Source organism: Entelurus aequoreus, linkage group LG27, assembly GCF_033978785.1.
Source record: "Entelurus aequoreus isolate RoL-2023_Sb linkage group LG27, RoL_Eaeq_v1.1, whole genome shotgun sequence".
Taxonomy (NCBI): Eukaryota; Metazoa; Chordata; class Actinopteri; order Syngnathiformes; family Syngnathidae; genus Entelurus; species Entelurus aequoreus.
Genome location: NC_084757.1, coordinates 31,130,627 through 31,148,126, shown reverse-complemented (window position 1 = coordinate 31,148,126; position 17,500 = coordinate 31,130,627). Strand labels below are relative to the sequence as shown.

The following is a 17,500-nucleotide window of genomic DNA, read 5'->3' as shown; positions in this document are numbered from 1 at the left end:
TAAGGGACGAGGGTCGTAAACAGGTGCTGCCTTTGGCCACAAAACAGTTAAAAGAAAAGGTCGTAAAACAGTTCAAAGAAAAGGTCGCCTTGAGGGGAGTCTGGTCCTGCTTCCTCTCTGCTTTGTAGTTCTCGGGTCAAGACACAATCTTTCTGTGGATTACAATACATCAAAGAAACAGAACACTTTCATGTTGCTTCCCATCCTACCCAGTGACAGGATGTAGGATCAAAGACAGCTTTTGTCTTCTCGCCGGGATCTCATGTCAACACAAAGTTTTGTGATAACTTAGATACAATTATTCTGACATCATGTGCAGGATATGTCTTGGAATAACCACATTATCGCATCTTCTCGTCTGTTTTCTAGTAAAGACGAGGCCAGCGCCATCGAGACGGAACTCCTGAGGGATTACAAGTTTGGACAACAGCAGCTGATTGAGATTTGGGGACACGCCTGTGCTCTCGCCATCTCCAAGGTTTGGTTCTTACGTTGATACGTCTTATTCAACATCTACAATATTGCTGGGCGGTCTGGCAACAAAAAAAAAAATACCGCCATTAATTTTTTCGTATCATCCGATCTCAATAAAAATCACAATATTTATTTTATTTTATTTTTTTGTCCTGTCCAGCCACTCAGGCAAATCATATTGTTGATGTCGATTCTTCTTTTTCGGTACATTTTGTGTGAGTAAAGACAACTTTTTTCCCTTTCTAAGTTCTTTTGCTTGTCATCATGTAGTGGATTGTCCGAAGCTTAAACAGCAACAAAAGTGAATTTAGTACAAAAAGTTTATTTACCCATAGTCAAAAGTGCATAAGTTGGAATGTTTTGTCCATGCAAACAAACAGACGTCCTCCAGAGGACACACGAATCAAGCAATCGTACTTATCAAGCTTCTTAGAATTACTCCTAAGAAGTCTGCTAAGAGTTGACTTAAGAGTAAATAAATTCTTCACTGAAAGCTGCACTTAAAAGTTAGTTATCAAGCGTCTTACTCACACTTTCAGCGAAGTGTAGGACTGAATCTTAAGTGTCACACTCAGAGCTGAATTACGACATTACTATGTGCCGTAAACGGAATTTTAGGTGAAGTCATTTCTGTGTCCATAGAAATGACCAATCACGGAAGGGAATCCGTTGTCTAAGAATAAAGAAATATCTTGGAAATATTTAAGTGGACAATGGGAGTGTATATTTTGACCAGAAACTACAAAATAATACAAAACAAACTAGTCCCCGCCGGCACTCACGCTACCGCTCCCTCTCTTCTATCGCCCACACACTCACTGACGTCACTCACCTCACGGCCACACACATACGCTACTGTCATAACATTTTCTTTCCAATTCATTAATTAGGCAACTCATTTGAAACTGGTGTGGGTGGCTCTATATATACTAGCCCACTGCAGACACATGCAGAAATCAACAAGGAATCGAAAAGTATTAAATCTGTGACAAAAATAATATCTGCTCTGTCTAAACGATACCGTTTGATCAGCTGCTCGTCATCAAAAAAACAACAACATTGTTCCGTTCCCTGAACGTTCGCAGCACGTCTCTCTCGCCTCAGTGCCATCCCCTGCTGGCAACTCCTAACCACTTAAGACACCTCTGAAGGTCTCTTAAATATCGTGGAGAGTAGGAGTGATTCTTAGACTTAAGAACGTTGATAAAAAGCTTTTATTCTTAAGTTTGAGAGTAGGACTAAATTTCGCAAATTCTCAGGACTTAAGTGTAAAATGGCACTCTAAGAAGCTTGATAAGTACGGCCCCTGGTCTCCTGGCCATTTTTATCTGTTTCCCCATGCCCCAAGGTCCCGTTGTTTTCGACATGTTTGTTTTGCGACATCCTTGAATCCCTTAGTCATGCTTAGACAATCAAAACATTTTGTAGAATGGTCAGAGCGACTCCATATTCAGCTTTGTCCTACATCTGGTCCTTCAATGGTATAGAATAGAAGAGAAATGAAATGAGCAGACATTCTTAATAGACACGAAATATAGTTCAAAAGTCAGAAATTCTACTACAATCACAAACTTCATTCTGCAGTAAACAAAGCATCAGTGGTGTACTGAATACTACAAGACTTTTATTTCAAGTGAACATTTCCTAGAACAACACTTTCAAATGGTAAATTATTATTTGTTTTCTTGAATGACTTGTATACATCAGTGCTTCTCAGCAGTGTTTTGGCAAACAAGAAGCGGTGACCCAGATTGTGGCGTTTTTTTTTAGAACTCCAACACTGTAGCATATATTGAATACAATTACATTAAAGGCCTACTGAAATGATTTTTATTTATTTAAACGGGGATAGCAGATCCATTCTATGTGTCATACTTGATCATTTCGCGATATTGCCATATTTTTGCTGAAAGGATTTAATAGAGAACATCGACGATAAAGTTCGCAACTTTTGGTCGCTGATAAAAAAAGCCTTGCCTGTACCGGAAGTAGCGTGACATCACAGGTTGAAAGGCTCCTCACATTTTCCCCATTGTTTACACCAGCAGCGAGAGCGATTTGGACAGAGAAAGCGACGATTACCCCATTAATTTGAGCGAGGATGAAAGATTTGTGGATGAGGAACGTGAGAGTGAAGGACTAGAGTGCAGTGCAGGACGTATCTTTTTTCGCTCTGACCGTAACTTAGGTACAAGCTGGCTCATTGGATTCCACACTCTCTACTTTTTCTATTGTGGATCACGGATTAGTATTTTAAACCACCTCGGATACTATATCCTCTTGAAAATGAGAGTCGAGAACGCGAAATGGACATTCACAGTGACTTTTATCTCCACGACAATACATCGGCGAAGCACTTTAGCTACGGAGCTAACGTGATAGCATCGGGCTTAACTGCAGATAGAAACAAAAGAAATAAGCCCCTGACTGGAAGGATAGACAGTAAATCAACAATACTATTAAACCATGGACATGTAACTACACGGTTAATGCTTTCCAGCCTGGCGAAGCTTAACAATGCTGTTGCTAACGACGCCATTGAAGCTAACTTAGCTACGGGACCTCACAGAGCTATGCTAAAAACATTAGCTATCCACCTACGCCAGCCAGCCCTCATCTGCTCATCAACACCCGTGCTCACCTGCGTTCCAGCAATCGACGGAGCGACGAAGGACTTCACCCGATCATCGATGCGGTCGGCGGCTAGCGTCGGATAGCGCGTCTGCTATCCAAGTCAAAGTCCTCCTGGTTGTGTTGCTGCAGCCCGCCGCTAATACACCGATCCCACCTACAACTTTCTTCTTTGCAGTCTTCATTGTTCATTAAACAAATTGCAAAAGATTCACCAACACAGATGTCCAGAATACTGTGGAATTTTGCGATGAAAACAGAACTGTTTGTATAGGATTCAATGTGTCCGAATACTTCCGTTTCAACCATTGACGTCACGCGCATACGTCATCATACATAGACGTTTTCAACCGGAAGTTTAGCGGGAAATTTAAAATTGCACTTTATAAGTTAACCCGGCCGTATTGGCATGTGTTGCAATGTTAAGATTTCATCATTGATATATAAACTATCAGACTGCGTGGTCGGTAGTAGTGGCTTTCAGTAGGCCTTTAAAGTGCAGTTTGAATTTGAGGTACTGTAAAATAACGTGCACCAACACATAAAACACGTTTAATGATTATTTCAGGAACAAAAGGTTTTTCATCCACAAACTCAAAAATGATTTAAACAACAAATGTTTGCATAGTGTTTTAGTACATGTTATATCAGAGGAGTTGAATTTTGCTCAAAAATCGACAGTGCGCCTTATAACCCGGTGCGCCTAATGTAAGGAATAATTCTGGTTGTGCTTACCGACCTCGAAGCAATTTTATTTGGTACATGGTGTAATGATAAGTGTGACCAGTAGATGGCAGTCACACATAATATATACGTGTAGACTGCAATATGACGCCAGTAAACAACACCAAAACTTTAAATGTTCCATTGAGAATATAGAACATTACACACGGCACTCAAAAATCTGTCAAAATGTTTTACTATGACTTTGAAGCCGCACCGCTTGATGGATTGTCGGCCCATTACGGATACCGTAGTCAGAGATACGAGTATTACTATGGTGTGTGTATAAGGACCGCAAGATGGCACCCATTAGCCTGGCGTTACCTGGCGTTTTGTTTCACAATATTATGCAAACCAACTTTTCTTACCTTCTGGTACCTGCTGATCTGTATTTGAGATCTGCATAAGTCCTGAAAATTTGCACACGTCCGCCACTGTAGTCCGTGACGAAGCCGTAGTCGATAAGCTTCTTCTTTATCACTATCTCCTTGCAACATTTTGACCAAATAACCTCCATTACATGTCATGTAGACCAGTGGTCCCCACCGATTGGTACCGGGCCGCACAAGAAAAAAAAAAAAAAAAAAAAAAACATTTTTTATTTTTTATTTTTTTAATGAAATCAACATAAAAAACACAATATATACATTATATATCAATATAGATCAGGGGTCACCAACGCGGTGCCCGCGGGCACCAGGTAGCCCGTAAGGACCAGATGAGTAGCCCGCTGGCCTGTTCTAAAAATAGCTCAAATAGCAGCACTTACCAGTGAGCTGCCTCTATTTTTTAAATTGTATTTATTTACTAGCAAGCTGGTCTCGCTTTGCCCGACATTTTTAATTCTAAGAGAGACAAAACTCAAATAGAATTTGAAAATCCAAGAAAATATTTTAAAGACTTGGTCTTCAATTGTTTAAATAAATTCATTGATTATTTTACTTTGCTTCTTATAACTTTCAGAAAGACAATTTTAGAGAAAAAATACAACCTTAAAAATGATTTTAGGATTTTTGAACACATACCTTTTTACCTTTTAAATTCCTTCCTCTTCTTTCCTGACAATTTAAATCAATGTTCAAGTAAATTTTTGTTTTGTTATTGTAAAGAATAATAAATAAATGTTTTAATTTAATTCTTCATTTTAGCTTCTGTTTTGTCGACGAAGAATATTTGTGAAATATTTCTTCAAACTTATTATGATTAAAATTCAAAAAAATTATTCTGGCAAATCTAGAAAATCTGTAGAATCAAATTTAAATCTTATTTCAAAGTCTTTTGAATTTATTTTAAAATTTTTGTTCTGGAAAATCTAGAAGAAATAATGATTTGTCTTTGTTAGAAATATAGCTTGGTCCAATTTGTTATATATTCTAACAAAGTGTAGATTGGATTTTAACCTATTTAAAATATGTCATCAAAATTCTAAAATTAACCTTAATCAGGAAAAATTACTAATGATGTTCCATAAATTATTTTTTAAAGTTTTTCTCTGCTTTTTTTCGATTGAATTTTGAATTTTAAAGAGTCGAAATTAAAGATAAACTATGTTTCAAAATTTAATTGTCATTTTTTCCGTTTTTACTCCTCTTTTAAACCGTTCAATTAAGTGTAAATATCATTAATTATTAATAATAACATAGAGTTAAAGGTAAATTGAGCAAATTAGCTATTTCTGGCAATTTATTGAAGTGTGTATCAAACTGGTAGCCCTTCGCATTAATCACTACCCAAGAAGTAGCTCTTGGTTTCAAAAAGGTTGGTGACCCCTGATATAGATCAATACAGTCTGCAGGGATGCAGTCCCTAAGCACACATAATTGTATTTCTTTATGAAAAAAAAAATACAATAAAAAAAATAAAAAATAAAAAACCCGTCCGTGGGACAAATTTTCAAGCGTTGACCGGTCCGCAACTACAAAAAGGTTGGGGACCACTGATGTAGACCATGTAGACCGCAAGAAAATATTATAAATTTCGAAAAAAAATCATAAAATGACCTCTTTAATGTAGACCATTCATCGGCAGTGCGCCTTATAATCCGGTGCGCCCTATGGTCCAGAAAATACGGTCATTAGAAAGTCTGATTAAACAAAATATTTAGATATATTTAGGTTTTTCTGATTAAATTAGTGGGTGTGTTTACTCTCACAGTCGGGGCTAATGAAGACTCCTGTGAGTGCCTGCAAGTCCGCATTTAGGGCAGGATTACAGGTAAACTGCAGCAGATAGTGAAACTAAAGCCGCTGCTCCTTTTGTATGTTATTTCAACTTCTATGCTCGTGGAGTCATCATTTTTTTTTATTTTGTTCTTCTGGGCTGCACTTCCCACTGTGCAAGAGGGAAGAAGCACGCTGATTGAACATTAATTATGCAGTGACAAGCCTGACTTTCGCTCGGTGGAACGAATGGTGGCGCACACACACGGACACAAACACTTTCGCACAAACAACGTACGTTCGCAACGTACACAAACAAACATACACCGGATCAGGGTCAACAAAGGCGGATTGTTCCGTGCAGGATAATACCAAGCATTGTTGCCTCCTTACTGTTTATTACTGTGGTAACTTCTAATAGACATGTTTAATCGAGGAAATATGCTAACAGCTAATCACCGTGATCCAACTCAAATTAATCGCAATCAACAATCACAATCATATACCGTATTATGCGGACCATAGGGCGCACTGCCGATGAATGGTCTATTTTTAATATTTTTTCATATATAAGGCGCACCGGATTATAGGGCGCATTAAAGGAGTCATATTTTTTTATTTTTTTCTAAATGTAAAACACTTCCTTGTGGTCCACATAACATGTAATGGTGGTTCTTCGGTCAAAATGTTGCATAGATTATGTTTTACAGATCATCTTCAAGTCGCTTTCTGTCAGTCGCTTCAGGATGCGCCGTTTTGTGGGCGGTCTTATTTACGTGGCTCACCTTCGACAGCGTCTTCTCCCCGCCATCTTTGTTGTAGCGGTGTAGCGTGCAAGGACGGGAGTGGAAGAAGTGTCAAAAGATGGAGCTAACTGTTTTGATGACATTCCGACTTTACTTCAATCAATAACGGAGCAGCATCTCCTCATCCGTGGCTCACTAGTGCAACAACACAATATATACATTATATATCATCCCATGTGCTGCAGTGACTTGTTTCTTAAATGTAAATATTCGTTTTTTTCATGTGTCCCGTGAAAAACCGTCCGACCGGAACTATCTAATAACTAAAGTCCCTTGGGTGAATAATGTAAACTCACTACACCGGTATGTTTTAGCGCTTTCATGTCCGAGTTTACTGACAGATATAAGTAAGGACTTTACACTACTTTATATTAGAAATGGCAACAGCGGAGGATGAATGTCACATAACAAGAAGATAGAGAAAAAGAAGAAGCTTATCGACTACGGTGTCCACATGGACTACAAAGGCGGAAGCGCACAATTTTTCAGGATTTATGCAGATCCCAAATACAGATCAGCAGGTACCAGAAGGTAAGAAAACTTGCTTTTGCATAAAATTGCAAAACAAAACGCCAGATAATATGTCTTACCTTAAACACACACCATAATAATACTCCTATGTTGAAGCACAGTACAATCCATCAAGCGGTGTGGCTTCATAGCTTGTTTGGGTCCCACCTCAACCTTAAGAAAGTCAATGACTTCACTATAAAAGTGGGTGACATTGTTATCACCGGGAAAGATGAGGTCACCTACCTAGGTTCCATTCTAGAGGCTAACCTTTCCTGTGATAAAATGGCAACCAAGGTAATCAAAAAGGTTAACCAACGAACGAGATTTCTCTACAGAATCTCCTCTCTGGTCAACAAAAGCACCATGAGGATTCTGGCGGGAACTCTCGTTCAACCCTTTTTCGATTACACATGCACCTCCTGGCACCCTAGCACCTCCAAAACCCTCAAATATAAACTCCAAACATCCCAGAACAAGTTAGTCAGGTTACTTCTAGACCTCCACCCCAGATCCCACCTCACTCCTACCCACTTCTCCAAAGTGGGCTGGCTCAAAGTGGAGGACAGAGTTAAACAACTTGCACTGAGCCTAGTCTATAAAATCCACTACACCTCCCTGATACCGAAGTACATGTCAAACTACTTCCTTAATGTAAATGACCGCCATAACCACAACACCAGGGGGAGCTCCACTAACCACGTTAAACCCAGATTCCGAACTAATAAAGGTCTTAACTCATTGTCTTTCTATGCCACATCAATGTGGAATGCGCTCCCATCAGGTATAAAAGAAAGGGCATCTCTATCCTCCTTCAAAACCGCAATAAAAGTTCACCTCCAGGCAGCTACAACCCTAAACTAACACCCTCCCCGGATTGCTAATAATCAAATGTAAACAATCAAATGCTGATACTTTTTTCTTATGCCTTCTGATCTCTCTCTCTCTCTCTCTCTCTCTCTCTCTCTCTCTCTCTCTCTCTCTCTCCCTCTCTCTCTCTCTCTCTCTCTCTCTCTCTCTCTCTCTCTCTCTCTCTCTCTCTCTCTCTCTCTCTCTCTCTCTATGTCCACTACTTGATGTCCATATTCTACCCCCCCTCCAAATCCATGATTGTAAATAATGTAAATAATTCAATGTGATTATCTTGTGTGATAGTATATCTGATAGTATATATCTGTATCATGAATCAATTTAAGTGGACCCCGACTTAAACAAGTTGAAAAACTTATTCGGGTGTTACCATTTAGTGGTCAATTGTACGGAATATGTACTTCACTGTGCAACCTAATAATAAAAGTCTCAATCAATCAATCAATCAATCAAAAACCAAAGTCGAACTAAAACATTTTGAAGATATGATGAAGATGCAGATAACTGCATGTTGTAAAAAGAGCTCAGCAGCGCATGCACTTTTTGCGTCGAATGAAAAGAGCACAGCTCCCTCCCCCCATTCTCAGCACATTCTACAGAGGCACTATAGAGAGCATGCTGACCAACAGCATCTCTGTCTGGACTGGAGGCTGCAGTGCCTCAGACTGGAAGTCTCTCCAGAGAGTGGTGAGGATGGCGGAAAACATCATCAGGACTCCTTTTCCTCCTATCCAGGATATCGTAAAAAGCCACTGCCTGACCAGGGCTCAGAAAATCTGCAGAGACTCCTCCCACCCCCACCAAGGACTGTTTTCACTGCTGGACTCTAGAAAGAGGTTCCGCAGCCTCCGTAGCAGAACCTCCAGGTTCTGTTACTGCGTCTTCCCTCAGGCCGTAATGCCTGGTTCACACCAACGGAGCTTGCCGCGCTTTAAAGCGGCGAGCAAAGCGCCGTCATTTTTGTCAATTTTTCCACGAATATCCCGATCTCCGAAGTAATGTTATGCTTTGATACGCTCTGATACAAATTAGTTGCCGCTTTGGGGGGACGAATTACCGTTCCTCACGATTTGATGCCGCTTTGATCCCGCTTTGATACGCTTTAAATCACGCTTTGATATGTTTTATTAGGCTTTATTGAACTTTATTACGCTTTGATGCGATCCTGATGCTTTAAATCAGGCTCTGACACGATTATCAAGCTCTGTTGTGCATCGGAATTAATGTGTCATGAACATTATGAACATTAATTTGTAATAATGACTTTGAAATGTGATATTGTTATGTAATTATGTGTAATTTGGAAGATGCTGTGATTATTATTTTGTGAATTTGATGAATAAATTGCGTGCGCACACATAATATAATAAAAAAGAGAAATATGATAAACAAATAAGTAAAAAAAGATGTGAAAAACTCAGTATACTAAGTTTTCCCCACATTTTTTTAGATTTATCTATTTATTTGATTTCTCTTTTTGTTTTATTATATACAGGGTAAAACACATAATGTAATAAAAAAGAGAAATATGATAAACAAATAAGTAAAAAAAAAAGTGAAAAACTCAGTATACTGTTTTCCACACATTTTTTATATTCATTTATTTTTTCAATTTCTCTTTTTTTTCCGTTATATTATGTTTATTATTTATTATTTATTATGTTTTATATTCATTTATTTTTTCAATTTCTCTTTTTTCTCTCTTTATATTATGTTTATTATTTATTATTTATTATGTTTTATATTCATTTGTTTTTTTAATTTCTCTTTTTCCCCCCGTTATATTATGTTTATTATTCATTATGTTTTATATTCATTTATTTTTTCAATTTCTCTTCTTTTTTCGTTATATTATGTTTATTATTTATTATTTATTATGTTTTATATTAATTTGTTTTTTAAATTTCTCTTTCCCCCCGTTATATTATGTTTATTATTTATTATTTATTATGTTTTATATTCATTTGTTTTTTAAATTTCTCTTTTTTTCGTTATATTATGTTTATTATTTATTATTTATTATGTTTTATATTCATTTATTTTTTCAATTCCTCTTCTTTTTTCGTTGTATTATGTTTATTATTTATTATTTATTATGTTTTATATTCATTTGTTTTTTAAATTTCTCTTTTTTTCCGTAGTATTATGTTTATTATTTATTATGTTTTATATTCATTTGTTTTTTCAATTTCTCTTTTTTTCCGTTATATTATGTTTATTATTTATTATTTGTTATGTTTTATATCCATTTATTTTTTCAATTTCTCTTTTTTCCGTTATATTATGTTTATTATTTATTATTTATTATGTTTTATATTCATTTATTTTTTCAATTTCTCTTCTTTTTTCGTTATATTATGTTTATTATTTATTATTTATTATGTTTTATGTTCATTTATTTTTTCAATTTCTCTTCTTTTTTCGTTATATTATTTTTATTATTTATTATGTTTTATATTCATTTATTTTTTCAATTTCTCTTCTTTTTTCGTTATATTATGTTTATTATTTATTATTTATTATGTTTTATTTTCATTTATTTTATCAATTTCTCTTTTTTTTCCCGTTATATTATGTTTATTATTTATTATGTTTTATATCTTCATTTCTTTTATTTCTTTGTCATCTTAATAAATATCTATCTTTCATTTCTTATGCTAGTTGACAATAATAAAAGGCATTTCTTTCATTTTTTATATTCAATGTCACTAGTCAATATCACAGTCACTTCCTATCTGTAGTTGTAGACTGGGGTCCGCGCTTTGAACCAAGATCTGTTAAGCTTTCCTACGCTTTGAGTCAAGCTTTGCTGAGCTTTGTCAGGCTTTGTCAGGCTTTGATACGCTCTCGGCGCTTTATTCCATCCTTGACAGAGCGCCAAATTTTTTTAAACCGTTTAAAATTTTTGGGCGAACTTGCCGCATGTCCCGCTTCACTACAAGCTTTCCCACGATCCATTACGACCCTCACGCTTTAATCAGGCTTTGTTACGCTTTAACGCCGCTTTGCATGCCGCTTTAAAGCGCCGTTGGTGTGAACCTAGCATAAGACTCTTGAACGCATCATAATAATCCCCTCAATTCCCCCGAAAAATTTATTAACTCGCTGGAATATAAAGACAATATAACATCCATCCATAAACGTGGATGCATATGCAAAAGTGCAATATATTTATCTGTACAGTAATCTATTTATTTATATCTGCACCTTATTGATTTTTTATCCTGCACTACCATGAGCTAATAGAACAAAATTTCGTTCTTATCTGTACTGTAAAGTTCAAATTTGAATGACAATAAAAAGGAAGTCTAAGTCTAAGTCTAAGTCTAGTCTTTTGATAGATTTTTGTGCGTCGTGTTTAATGTTCTATATTTTCAATGGAACATATAACATTTTGGTGTTGTTTACTTGTTAATTGCAGTGTACACGTATCTCTTATGTTTGACCGCCATCTACTGGTCACACTTATCATTACACCATGCACCAAATAAAATTGCTTCGAGGTCGGTAAGCAAAACCAGAATTATTCCGGAACATTAGGCGCACCGGGTTATAAGGCGCACTGTCGATTTTTGAGAGAAAAAAAAAGGATTTTAAGTGCGCCTTATAGTCGGGAAAATCTACAACACTATAATAAGCAAAACAAATGACTTTTATCCAGAGTTGCACCAAACCGTACTAGGTTCTTCCCTTCATACAGTGTCACCCTGCTGTTCACACAGAATGGCAAGATGGCAAAAAGCGTTGAAAAAGACGCTTTTTAACGGGAAGCGTGAGAGCCTGACGGCACTGAAAGACATGAGTGGACACAGCGAGACGGGAAGCGTGTGATTTTAAACCACCATATCCACTTCCCCCTCTTTATCCTGGTCCAATAGCCTAGCTCGCCAGCGTAGCCTGCCCGAACACCACCGCACCACCGCCACTGCCCACAGCCACCGCTTGCATGACATCACCGCTATTTGAAGACAATTACTGTAAGAGGAGACGCAGACGGCCCGATTTGGTCCATTTCACTGCTGTGACTGTGTTCAGACATACCACGCCAATAAGGCGCACACACACACACACACACACACACACACACACACACACGTTCTTGTATGTGATACCTCCTTGAGAACTCCAAAAAATGCCTACCTCTTCAGGACCACCCTTTCTAGATATATAAAGATTTGTATTTACATCATTAATAATATATACAAACTATGCAAATCTGAAAAAGTGAAGCTTTGAAGTAAATAATTGTTTTTTAATCTTCATTATTTACTTCAAGTTATTACAGTATGTCTCTATATACATATTTATGGTAACATTTTAGTATGGGGAACATATTCACCATTAATTAGTTGCTTATTATAGTAACAAAGACTTAATTTAGAGTTATTTGGACACTAGGGGAACATATAAGGGTTAGGGTTAGGGTTAGGGTTACTAATAAGCAATAATTCTGAGGTTATTGAGAGAAGACTCTTAGTTAATGGCTAACTGGTTGTGTAATAGGGCCATGCAGAATAAGGCATTAATAAGTACTTAATAAAGAGCCAATATGTTACTAATTAGCCTGTTAATAAGCAACTAATTAATAATAATAATAATAATAATAATAGATTTTATTTGTAAAAAACACTTTAAATTGAGTAAACAACCTCAAAGTGCTACAGTGTATTAAAAAAAATTAAAATAAAAAGATAATAAAAATTAAAAAAAATAAAAACTAGAACAGCCTAATAGCTAGAACTAGTATGCATACACTACCGTTCAAAAGTTTGGGGTCACCCAAACAATTGTGTGGAATAGCCTTCATTTCTAAGAACAAGAATAGACTGTCAAGTTTCAAATGAAAGTTCTCTTTTTCTGGCCATTTTGAGCGTTTAATTGACCCCACAAATGTGATGCTCCAGAAACTCAATCTGCTCAAAGGTCAGTTTTGTAGCTTCTGTAACGAGCTAAACTGCTTTCAGATGTGTGAACATGATTGCACAAGGGTTTTCTAATCATCAATTAGCCTTCTGAGCCAATGAGCAAACACATTGTACCATTAGAACACTGGAGTGATGGTTGCTGGAAATGGGCCTATGTAGATATTGCACCAAAAACCAGACATTTGCAGCTAGAATAGTCATTTACCACATTAGCAATGTATAGAGTGTATTTCCTTAAAGTTAAGACTAGTTTAAAGTTATCTTCATTGAAAAGTACAGTGCTTTTCCTTCAAAAATAAGGGCATTTCAATGTGACCCCAAACTTTTGAACGGTAGTGTATAACTAAAAAAAAAAAGTTTAAAAAAAAAAAGAAGGGTTTTTAAGCCTTTTTTAAAAGCATCCACAGTCTGTGGTGCCCTCAGGTGGTCAGGGAGAGCGTTCCATAGACTGGGAGCGGCGGAGCTTTGTCCTTGGAAGTTGGAGGTTAGCCTTTCCGGAGCGGAGGTGTCGTGTGGAGGATTTGGCGGTGAGTAGTTGTTTGAGGTAGAGGGGAGCATTTCCTTGGAGGTGAATATGTGTTCCCCATACTAAAGTGTTGCCATATTTATTTATTAAAAAAAAAAAAAAATTTGGCCGAAGGTGGTGCATTTCAATTTCTTACACACACCTGTTATTACATATGTTGGCCAGAGGGGGAGCACTTCAAATTTGTACACACACTTGTTATTTCATATGTTGACCAGAGGAGGTGCACTTTAAAAAAACAACACACAGTCAATTAGAAAAATACCTCCTTTTTGGGACCACCCTAATTTGGATAGATTTCACCACCAGAGGTGCAAATGAGACATTCTTTATTACGGTGGTTCTCAACCTTTTTTCAGTGATGTACCCCCTGTGAACATTTTTTAAATTCAAGTACCCCCTAATCAGAGGAAAGCATTTTTGGTTGAAAAAAAGAGATAAAGAAGTAAAATACAGCACTATGTCATCAGTTTCTGATTTATTAAATTGTATAACAGTGCAAAATATTGCTCATTTGTAGTGGTCTTTCTTGAACTACCGTATTTCCTTGAATAGCCGCAGGGGCGCTAATTAATTTAAAACCTCCTGTCACTCCGGCGCTTACCAGAAGCCTGCGGGATGGCCAAGCATGCGCTAATTATTTTAAAACCTCTTCTCACTCCGGCGCTTACCTTATCATGAAAAGCACATTCAATAAAAAAAACGTTATTATTGTCTTACCTTTAGGTATAAATGAGTCCATGCCAGCTCCTTTTGAAGAAAAGCATCGAAATATAAGTCTTCCTTATCTTTCTTCAGTTTTAAAAGTCTCTCTGTCTCGATGGAGATCTTCCTTTTAAGTATTACCTCCTGCTTCGATTGAAAGTCCAGTTTAGAAAACTGTTTTATTCTAGATGTGTAGTCCTCCATGGTAAAAGTCCAAGCAAACAATGGCTGCGCACTCTTGCTGCCGGTTGTCTTCTTCTGCAGCACTCTTCTGCAGTACCAGCAGTCGCAAGAAGGATCACTAGCGCCCTCTAACACTGGGAGGCGGAAGTCATTTAATTACTCATATTTGACCGGGCGGAAGTGCCAAGCATGCGCTAATTATTTTGCGAAACGAGTTTGACCCGGCTGTAATTCGAGGCATGCGAATACCATATTCCCGGCGCCAATTCAAGGAAATACGGTATTTGGAAAAAAAGATACAAAAATAACTAAAAACTTGTTGAAAAATAAACAAGTGATTCAATTATAAATAAAGATTTCTACACATAGAAGTAATCATCAACTTAAAGAGCCCTCTTTGGGGATTGTAATAGAGATCCATCTGGATTCATGAACTTCCTTCTAAACATTTATTTTGTTGAAGTATTATTCAATAAATATATTTCTAAAGGATTTTTGAATTGTTGCTATTTTTAGAATATTTAAAAAAAATCTCACGTACCCCTTGGCATACCTTCAAGTACCCCCAGGGGTACGCGTACCCCCATTTGAGAACCACTGCTCCATTAGATGCAATGGTTTTCTGTATTGGGACCATACTTGCCAACCTTGAGACCTCCAATATCGGGAGGTGGGGGGTAGGGGGTGGGGGTGTGTGGCTTGGTCGGGGGTGGGGGGGCGGTTGGGGTCGGGGGGCGTGGTTGGGGGCGTGGTTATTTACAGCTAGAATTCACCAACTCGAGTATTTCATATATATATATATATATATATATATATATATATATATATATATATATATATATATATATATATATATATATATATATATATATATATATATATATATATATATATATATATGTATGAAATACTTGACTTTCAGTGAATTCTAGCTATATATATATATATATATATATATATATATTTATTTTGTTTACCGTAATTTCCGGACTATAAGCCGCACCTGACTATAAGCCGCACCAGCTAAATTTAGGGGAAAATACAGATTGCTCCATATATAAGCCGCACCCGACTATAAGCCGCAGGGTTTTGATGTGTAATTAGCGTAGTATATAGGGGTTCTTGCTACCACGGAGGGGATTGTCGGGACAGAGATGACTGTTTGGGAACGCAAAGCGTCCCATTTATTAACAATAAATCTTTCAATCATTCAATCAAACTTTCACATCTTTGACATGGCGAACAGCATTCGTGCAGAGTACAAATAATACAACGGTGCAAAGTAATACAAAGTGCTCGCCTGTACGTTATCAAAATAACCAGGCTACCGGTATATGAAAAGTCAGTCTTTAATCATTATGTCATCGTCTTCCTCCTGCGTACTAAAACCACCGAAATCCTCTTCGTCGGTGTCGGAGAAGAACAGGCCGTAAATAAGCCGCACCCTTGTATAAGCCGCAGGGACCAGAACGAGGGGAAAAAGTAGCGGCTTATAGTCCGGAAATTACGGTACATAAAAGAAATACTTGAATTTCAGTGTTCCGGTGGCTATCCATTAGGTGACAGTATTGTCCTGTTTAACTTCTCCCTTCATGATGAGTATATCATTTCGGCCACCGTGTTCAATGGAGAAGTCTGTTCTACATATTTACAGGCAACATACACCTTCCCCTTCGAACGTCTCCTTGTTGTGTGCGCAGTTGTGCACTCTACTCTCTAAAAGCCCTAGATGTTATGACGTCATTGGGCAGGCAAGCTGTTTGTATCGTGGGAAAGCGGACGTGAGAACAGGCTGTCCCCACTCAGGTCCGCATTGAGCTGGAGGGGGCGTGGCCTCCAGCTCCGGCTGAATACCGGGAGTTTTGTCGGGAGAAAATCTCTGCCGGGAGGTTGTCGGGAGAGGCGCTGAATACCGGGAGTCTCCCGCTAAAAACGGGAGGGTTGGCAAATATGATTGGGACCATGACTTATGTCCTAACTTGTTCGCCGGTCCTCATATGGAAGGTACTTTTCCTTGTTGATGTCTCAAGAAGGGTAGGAATACAAGAACACACACACACACAGACACACACACCTACACTTTTTGCTTGCCAGACAGATTATAGGTTCTCGGTAAGTAGATCCCTTTCACTGCTGCCGCACTCAGCAGAACCAGACTGTGGGCTTCTGTATCAGTCTGAGGCCGTTCATCACCTGAGTGGAGACCAGAGACGTTTTGTTGACCCGCCGCAGTAAATCTCTACTTTACATGAGCACCGACACGGCTACACTTTCTCATATATAAACCCCCCCCCCCAGGGTCGGGTGTATTTGTTATTTCAGGAGCCTCGTAGCGTTTTCTTCAGACTTGATTGGAGGTGAGAGTGCAAGCAAAGTATCCCCGTGGCGGCCCTAGGACCCGACTGACATTACGCCGCGCTTGTTCTTCTACGTCCCATCAAGCCTCGTTAACATCGCGGTTGGACGCTCACTTTGATGGAACGAGAAGCCGTTTGGGTTTGCACCATGGAAATGTGATTAGTTTTTGTTTTCTTAAACCGTATGTGTTTGCCAGCTCGGGCTGCTTTCAGCTAACTCAGGGGTCAGCAACTCTTTAGCGCCGCCAAATGGAAAAAGATGGGGGAAAATACATTTTTTGTTTTAGTAAACATGACACAAACCTTCCCAATTGTTAGAAAGCCCACTGTTTAATATGTTTGTGTGTATGCTTCACTGATGAGAGTATTTGGTGAACATCGTTCTGTCCAGGCCTGGCCCTAACCAATCTGGCGCCCTCCCCCCCACATCGGCAGTGAAGTGTATATACTCACAAGAAACCGAATAGCTTTGTCTTTGACCTTTTTTTTTTTACTTAAAGAAAGCAAATTAACATATTATATGAGAATGTTATGTTATGATTATCTTTAACCGAATCACAGCAGTTCTCAAATTAAAAAAACAGCATTCCCTCTCATGTGATATTGCTTAATTAACATTAATGATGTGCAC

The 17,500-nt window shown here is 37.9% G+C and overlaps 1 protein-coding gene across 1 annotated transcript in view; it reads left to right on the top strand.

Moving 5' to 3' along the window:
- The window catches only part of yjefn3 (YjeF N-terminal domain containing 3), a 128,660-nt gene that overhangs the window by 67,084 nt on the left and 44,076 nt on the right, over positions 1–17,500 (top strand). The window contains exon 2 of the mRNA XM_062039374.1: positions 370–478. Within this exon, the coding sequence (XP_061895358.1) occupies positions 370–478 (109 nt within the window). The remainder of the gene's footprint in view (positions 1–369; positions 479–17,500) is intronic.